The sequence below is a fragment of the Scophthalmus maximus genome, chromosome 1 (assembly GCF_022379125.1).
Source record: "Scophthalmus maximus strain ysfricsl-2021 chromosome 1, ASM2237912v1, whole genome shotgun sequence".
NCBI lineage: Eukaryota > Metazoa > Chordata > Actinopteri > Pleuronectiformes > Scophthalmidae > Scophthalmus > Scophthalmus maximus.
The window spans coordinates 11292348-11301312 of NC_061515.1; the positions used below are offsets into that span (position 1 = coordinate 11292348).

Genomic DNA, 8965 nt, shown 5'->3' on the forward strand with positions numbered 1-8965 from the left:
TTCATCCCTGAGGGTTAAATGGTTTTCAGTCCTTCAATGTTACAATAAATGTCATTAGAATATAGAGCGTGAAACAGAGAAAAGAGGGAAATATAAAATACCACTTCACCAAAAGTAACAGAAATTATTTAAAATGTTAGTTAACAGAATTAAATCATATCATTGGACTGAAAACTACAGAAAAGAAGTTTAATTTTTGAATTGATAAAACATGAAGAGTCTTAAGAGTTTAAAAAGTTCTTTCTATTGTCTTCTATAAGCAGTCTTCCTATACGGAGTGAGGATTAGATCAGGCTTAGTATATATTAATTAATTAATTATACTTTAGGCACAAAAATAAAATAATTTGTTAGGATAAAAACATTTGCATTAGAAAAAGATACTTTGAGAACAATTTCTACTAAAGGTCCTTGTACAGAATTGTAAAGAACATGAAATATTAGGTATTGATTGATGAAATCTGAACAGCATACTTTACATGTTCATACCCCATATGTGGCCAACCCATCATTCTTGATTTATGAAAAAAGACTTTGATGCTGTGAGGAAACTCACTAAAGACCAGTTAATCACAAGTTCATTTCGACTAACCTTTCTGTTTTTGTTAGTTTGCTTATTGCTTTGTCTTCTGTTTCTTTATTATTATTGTTAAACACAAGTTAATGTGTCTTCTGCAAGTAATTTCTGGTTGAAAAGGGAATGAGCACCAGTGCTTCAGCTGTGTCATGTTGATCAAACATGTTTCCTAAAAACATCCAATTCATATTCAATTTTAGATACTGTACAATAAAAGCAAAACAACAATTAGGTTGTCACATTTACAGTACATAGATATGTATATGAATGTATAGATATATTTATATACACATTATAAGTTGGTGTTTTTTTTGTTTCCTGTATGCACATCAGTTTAAACTCCTGTTCTCCGTTGACAATTTCTGAACCTGAATCTCTTTCTACACACCCCATAACCTATGAGATGTGGCATGTACAATTCTATCAGTACAGTAACTATGCATACCAACCTGACGTCATTGTCATTGTAATTTGTTCATTCATAAGCTTCACAATTAAGCAGGTCTCTGTTCTCTGATTTACCAAATGTAGCACTCATCAATCTTGTGATTAATATTTCAGTTAAAATAGGACTGTGAAACTTTTACTTTGTCGTTATTTTCCTCTGTTTTCCAGGTGTGTGTGCGTGTGTGTGTGTGTGTGTGTGTGTGCCCTGTGTTGTGAATGCATCAATGCATGTGACAAGTCACTGCATGTGTATGTGCCTCCTTGTCAGTGTTCAGAGATTCATGCTTGGTGATCATGTGTCACTCTACAACTACGAGTTCTCTGAGTCCTGTTTTCTTCACCCCCCTTTCACGATCACCAAAATTGACTTGCTGCTGCGAAAACATCAGGGGCCTATCTGTACTGTCACAACCACGTAACATGTGCTCCCTGCAGTGGACTCCTGTGTGATGGAGGAGTCTGCACACTCCTTTCTCCACTGGTCTGATGTGATCCAGTAGTGACTCGGGAGAAACCTGTAGCTCAGAGCGAATGTTTCCTGAAAAACGGCATCAGATCAGCCAGAGGGATGACCCCTGGAGAGAGATCAGACAGAGCACACTCAACTCAGCAGGGGAAAACTCTCTGAGTTTGACTGAGCTTCCAGAGAGGATGAGATATATATACTAGACTATGTTGTTCAGTTTCGGCGAAGTTTATTTTGAAGGACATTTCACAGTACTTTAGTGAGAACAAAATCAAAAAAGAAGTCAAAATTTACAGAAAAAAAGGTATGAAGTTAAAAACCAAAAACATAAGCATCCATATAGTGTATCTAAAGCTAAATAGATAGCTAAATAAATAGCTGCTTGAAATGTAGCATTGCTGTTCTAACACATGTCTATGATTGTCTATATAGGTCCAAGGTATTTGTATGACTCATGAAACACTTCACGGTGCCTCTGTATCACACAATACATTCACAAAATGGAACCATTCCGACATGAGTAGATAAAGTGAGAAATCAAAAAACAATTGGTGTAACTGTTTAGTCTAGGATCTATGACGTCCAGAACAATGATCACCTGATAATAGAGCCCTTGGAGGGTAAGTCCCTGTGGTGTCTTTGTGTGTGTGTGTGTGTTTCTGTGCATACCAATTTTTTTGTGTCTGCAACTGTGATTTCCTTATGCTAGCAGTGATTTCCGGCTGTCATCTTTTGGATCGGTCCTCTCCCAGCCCTGACGAATGCGGGTGAGGCGACGGTCCACGCAGGGCAGTAGGAGCAACAGCTTGAGCACCATGACTACAGTAGGCAACACCAGACTGAGCATGAAGGCCGGAGGAGTGTTCCATTTGTAGGAAGATGGTCTGAGGAACTTGTTCCAGCCATACAGGTAGGTGTGAAAGGTGCAGAGGAATACTGTGAGGTAGCCCAGCTTTGACTAGAGGAGAGAAAATGAAAAATAACTTCACACTCACTGGGAATGAAATCTAATTACTGTGTAAAAGGCTCAGTAAGCTGAAATGTGATAGACTGGCCTTTACATAGACAAAGAGATAATTCAACTTGTTAATGTGCACACACACCCACACACACACACACACACACACACACGCTCACACGCACACAAACACAAACACAAACACACACACACACACACACACACACACACACACACACACACACGTTTACAGGCCAATAGATCTATTTTATACTCATGAACAAAACCTAAAGACTGTGGCCAAGGATAATATATGCCCCCCAAATTAAATTTGATGAATAACTTAACATTTAAAGCACTGCTCTAATTTGGGCTGGGGTAAAGGGGAGGGGTGTGGAATGTGAAAATGAGCTTGACATGACCCAGTTACATTTATGAATGAGCTCGCTCCCTGTAGTGAGTCCACTTTCATTCTGATTGGTCGAAGTGGGGGGAAAAAGGTAAACATTTGTGTCTGCCCAGGTAAAAAAAAAAACAACAATCACGGTGCAAAATTTAGCAAGGAAATGATCTAAATATCACCAACAGATTCTGGAATTTTTCATCAGAGCTGAGGCGCAGTATCCTCTTCATCAGTCATAGCTTGATTCTTGGCTAATGAACGTGATGTGAAGATCATAGCAAACTGTTTTTTCTGCCAGTATCCACATCCCTTAAAGGTCCACTGGCCTCTCTGTAAGTTTCTACACTAACTCAACCTCAGCAGCCTAGAGCATAAACAGGTGCAACAGTGGAAGTACACAGAAAAATTCACAACACACTTTGAAGTATCTCCAGAGGACACATTTTAAGTGGATACCAAGTGACCCTATTTAATATTGAGAGCATGTGTCTCTGTGTTAACTGAGTCATCAATCTGGTTGTCATTTGTAGCTTTTCAAGGCCACAGTGAAGATGTGAGATAATCATCGGTTCCATATTAAATTTTTTGGTTTGTATCCTTTTTATCAGAAGCCGGCTCTTGAACTATCAGAGAAATAGCACTAAAGTGACCGGCAATGTGCTTGTCTGACGTTCAGTTTCCTTTTCTTTCACGATCAAGCGCGCCAAATGTTGTGGGTACAAAAAGTTTCAAACCTTTGCTGAATTTCATTTCGTTAAGTGGTTACAGCCTTTAAGTGCAAGTCTCAATAGAGAGAATACACACATGTAAGTGTACCTTCTTAATATGTGGGCTGATCAAGGTTCTTAAGATGTCGTCATAGTATAAACAAAACGTTTTCATTTAAGGTTTCTCAGAAACCCAGCTGAAAACTACACAACATTTAATGATTCCTGTAAAACACACACGAGCACAGACACCACGTGCATAAGGGGAACATTTGTTGGACAGTTTGCTCCAGAGACCATGAGGCTCGCACCACTGGGAACCATTATAAAAATTCCACAGTCTTGTTCCTCCAGTTGTGATCACCAATGTTTGACCATGTAAACAGGATGCAGGAATTCAGCCAAATGCTGATGGGCTGCACAGTTTCCTTCACAGCAAGAGCAGAGTTGACACGAGCCACAGTTTTTCAAAAACGAAAGCTCACACACCCAAATACCCACATATCATGTAATTCAGACACACATGCCAGTATTTACCTGTATGAAGTTGAACTCTCTCCAGCTGAGAGCATTGGTGACGGAGGGAAGAGAGGTTATCCCCAAGAGGAGAAACATGCCAAATCCCAGTATCCCCGTAGAGTAGAACGAGTCACCTTGCCAGGCCCAGACGGTGTTAAACTCTTTGGTTTGGTTCTCCTTCATCTTAAAGTGACAGTAAACAAAGCAGAGAGATATTTATGACTGTTAATCAAAATCCTCTGAATTTATTATTACATGCGATCACAACCCAACACAAAGCTTTGAATGTATCAGTCACAGTTTCTTTTTCTACTTGTGAAGCTGCCTTACCTGTAAGACGGTGCTAGCAGCGATCCTGAACTTCACATAATATCTGGGGACAAAATGACAAAACTACTATCAGGAAAATTCAGATACAGCACTACAAACTTAAATTACACCCTACCAACCCTGCAATAACTAGTTACCACCCTGAATCACCATAGCAACCACCACCGCCACAGTAACCACCAAGTTATGTCCTAGCAACTGCCAAGAGTCCTCTAGCAACAACTGAACATCCTGTGAGTGTTGCTCCGGGCTTTGGTCATGACAGCTGAGTTATCCTGAAGACAACAGAACGATTCAACTGTTTGTACCAAAACCTTAAAGATGCTATAACTGTCAAACATTTGGTCATAATGCTCAGACATAGAGAGTAGAAGGTGTGCTAAATGTAAAGGGAATCATGAGTATGTGAAATTGATCACAGCGTGAGTCAAGCTCGGCCACGATCCAGTATATCATCTGTCAGCAGCAGATATCTATGCCAGCCCACATCAGCTGATGGCTCAGCTCATCATCCTTTATGCAATTCAATTGGCAAAGCTTATATTGCGCATTCCATTTAGGCTGCTTTAGCCTGCCTACTCTTTCTCCCTTTACTGCAAGTCACTACGCACACCTCCCCCTTCCCAGCACCCCCTTTTCATTCTGTATCTGAAAAGGTACAGGCATCAATGTCATGTGTTGACATTGACGCCTGCTCTGTTCTGTGCTGGGGGACTTTAGTTTCTGCTCTCCCTACCTTCCATTCCATGAAGGCTCATGGAAGGGTAAGGAGGTGTGCTCTCCCTACCCCGGGCATTTCACATGTGGAGCTACACTGTCAATTATAATTTATTGCGATTATTTTTATGAATTCCTTTTTACTATCATGGTCCTGACTGAACTGTAGGAAAGAAATGCAACAGAACATAGTGTATCATATGGGGGTTGTGAAATAATGAAACAAGAGGTTTAGGATTCAACAGGTCAGGGTAAAAAACAAGATCACATATGCAGAAGCTGTCAACGTGGGTAACCAGAGCTTCCAGAAATTCCAAACACCCTGGAAACCACCAAGCCTATTGCCCAGAAATTTCTGGGTTCTGCTATTAAGGTATGAATATTATTGTGCTTTATAATTACATTTAGCTTAAACTAATGCAGACTAATACAATTTAATGTGGGTAGAATAAAATGAAAATAAAACACCTGTTTCAAAGAGTTCCAACACAAACTGAACCCCATCATTGAGATAGGATTTATTAAAGGGCCGTTATTAGACTATATTGGTTTTAGCTGGGAGTCCTTGATAAACTGGAGAAGTAGTTTCAGTTTCAGTTTCATGTTCAAAGCTGTCATCATTTGTTTTGGTTTAAAATCAACAACACAATTTGAAGAACACATTATACGTGCTGTACCTAATGGGGATGATGAGGGTGTAGAGCACATGAAGAAAGGCCAAGCCAAGTGCTACCAGTCCCAGCTGTTTCCTGCACAGCATCCAGCGATCAAGCCAGTCAGGGAAACGCCTACAACAAACGTATTTTGACTTGTATCAAGCAACATTTAAAATCTATATTTAAAATAATGCAGCTGTGTACAGGTATTAAGTCCATCCTGTGTTGATGTCTGACTTGTATTTGGTTCCTCTGTAGAGCTGAAGGAAGGCAGCGATGACACCAGGCAGGTAACACAGGGACAACATGATGAGTGACACAATGGGAAACACCTGAAAGATGAAGGATAAGAACAGAAGAGATTACTGTGAGGACAACATGCACCAGATTGGAATAAAAATGATTACTAGAGGAGCAAATGCAGGCTGTCTTTCAAAGAGGAACAAATGCCGGCACTATAGAGTCTTCACCTTGTTGGCCAGGGAAACCATGATTCTGAAGGAGATGTCTTTCCCCAGTTCAACCTTTGCGTAGATGACATCTCTAATGAGCACATAGAAGAACAAGGCAGCAATGAGGCCGACAGCCACGCGTAGAGGCAGCCTCCACTCTGGGAACAGCTGCAGGGGGAAGTCCTCCAGTTCTCTGGCTGCAGACAGAGACCCTCTGTCCAGAACTGTGAAGCCCAGTTTGGTGGCCGTCTTTGCTACTGCCTGATTTGCCTCTGCACTGTTTCCGCAGAGGAAAACCTGAAGCATGAAAACATCCTTAGTTTTTAAAGCATGCTGAATGTCTTCATTATTATATATTAATGCATATATGTTTATGCATTTGTACACGCAATGATGAAAGGATGGTTTTTGACTCCAGAGAATTGAACATAAAAGTACCTGGAGAAACTGTAGCCTCCTAAAATTTAGTCCGAGAAAACAGGTAAAAACTATTATCAATGCTCAGTCAACATATGTGAGTTTGCTAATGGTGCTCCAAATACACCAACACAACCCAATACATAAACACGCTCCCTCCACAACACACACACCCTTTCCTGTGTGGGCTCAGTGTCCTCTGGGATCGGCAACCAGATCAAAACGAAACAGGAAAAAACCCACATACGCAGCAACGAGTGTAAGAGCAGAGTAGGTGAAAGGAAGCTTAGATTGTAGTGTGGATTGTGGAGTTAATTGTGATTAAGGACACATCGGAGACAGTCGCAGCATAGACATAAGGCTGTCTCCTCACATTTGGCTTTTTTTTACTAGGATTTGGTTTTGAGCAAAACTTCAAATGAGCTAATAATATAATTTGGCCCCAAATTTCAGAGGGAGACTTTTATTTTTAACTTGTTGGTCACAACACAATACCAATGCTGTCAAAGGCTTGAAGAAGTATGTGATAAACAGTAGTAACTCATTTCAAAATGAGATATGTCACTAGGAAAAAAAGATGCATTCCTACATAACAAATGAGGAACCATTGAATGTGTTTCATTCTAGTATTATATACATTCAGTACCTGTCTGTTGGCATCTGAGGGTCCATTCTGCAGAGCCCAGGCAGACAACGTGTTAAAAGCTTTCACCACTTGAGCTCCAGGGATCAGCCTTGAAAACAAACAACAGACTGGTGATTTACGTCCCACCAGTAGTTGGTGATTCAAGGCGCACGGTAAATGACGTGTTTGAATGTTTTAGGTCACTAGATTGTTGCCTGGTTTGATTTTACCTCTGCAGATACTCAGCATTGGCCTCCGGATATAGATTTTTCTTCAGGTTGTTGCTGACGTCCACCAGCACCTTCCAGTCAATGAAATCAGCAGAGTGGATAAAAAGTTCGAAAAGAACCAACTGTTATGTCACACAAAAGCATCTGACAGTGCAGCAAGGTACCTTCCCCCTGAGCTGAGGCGCAAGAGTCTCCAGGAATTCGTAGTTTTCTCTGTGAACACAAACGAAGACCACACTGGCTGACTGGGCTGCTGCAGCATGGCTCATCACCTGCACACAACACACACATACAAACAGAACTATTGTCATGCACCGCCGTTACGTATGGAAAAACACTCAAGAACAAACAGCTCAGCATGTTCGGGGACATTCAGTTTTGCAGTTAAGCACGTGTTAAAGATGTGTGCAGTATGTAGAACACAAACAAAGCACAGCAACATCAGACCACACTCAAGGACACACACTTTTATCAGTGACCTTCTAGCTTAGTCCACTTTCAAAGTCTGATTTGAAAAAACATGTTTCTTTTTTCCCCAGAACTGTCAATACACTTGCCATTTTGCAATACACATTCTGAAGTATAAGCTTTTGACAACAACAACAACAAAAAGGCAAAATCCAAAGAAATAATAAACTGTAAACAAAAGCTGAATTGGAGTGTACGAGAAGATGGCAGGCCATGTGTTGTATACCTGAGTTCCCTGAGGCAAGGGGCCACAGCTGGTAGGTCTGCGGCTGCCATACACCACCCTGTAGCCAGACTGGAGCAGACGCTGGCCCAGGGAGCGTCCCAAGTCCCCCGTTCCAAAGATACACAGCAGCTCTGGCTCGGGGGCAGCCGCCGTGTCCAGAGGATGCAGCAGCACACTCTCTGATGTGTTTTTCGGTTTTTCAGCAGACATGACCACGGCCTGACACAAAAAGCTGAGGATATCTCCTGTGGATTTGAAAAAGAACGGCACACTCCCCCAGGTTCTCTGCCAATGCTAGACAGCTGTTTTGGAATAGGACCGAGTGAAATGGTGGATATAACAAAATAAAGTAAAGGTCTTCAAAGTAACTGTTCTTCTGGGTGGTTCTGGAAAAAAAGTGTCGGAAAAATGAACTTGCCTGCCCCTCAAGCCGTCATGTCCATCTTCTAACTCATCACTGTGGAGATTTTTCTGTTTTGAATAGTTTTTTGTGTGTTCGCACCTCCCCCCTCCCCGTTTAGGATAGGCTCAGGGTGATGTCTGTCAACACTGGGGAAACTCCGTGGCAAAGGACAGGGAATGTTTCTGTGTTGGCACGAGTGAGTGGTTGTGTGTACAAACTCGGTGCCTGTGTGTGCCTGTCTTTTTTTCTGTTGGGGAAGGAAATACTGTGACAATTTGACAAAGTATGACCTCCTTCTTGGAAATCATCTGTGAAAAGAATTATGCAACACTGGAAAACAGAGCTCTTACTCATTTTAGTCAGTC

The 8965-nt window shown here is 41.3% G+C and overlaps 1 protein-coding gene across 1 annotated transcript; it reads right to left on the bottom strand.

Annotated features, from left to right (window-relative positions):
- Positions 1–175: 175 nt before the first annotated feature.
- LOC118303357 (metalloreductase STEAP4) lies at positions 176–8672 on the bottom strand. The gene is made up of 10 exons (XM_035629577.2): positions 8198–8672; positions 7668–7775; positions 7504–7574; positions 7295–7382; positions 6250–6528; positions 6017–6111; positions 5801–5911; positions 4407–4449; positions 4095–4259; positions 176–2447 (listed from the first exon to the last, which is right to left on the bottom strand). The coding sequence occupies exons 1-10, from the start codon at positions 8405–8407 to the stop codon at positions 2190–2192; spliced, it is 1428 nt and encodes a 475-aa protein (XP_035485470.1). The 5' UTR covers positions 8408–8672; the 3' UTR covers positions 176–2189.
- Positions 8673–8965: the final 293 nt, after the last annotated feature.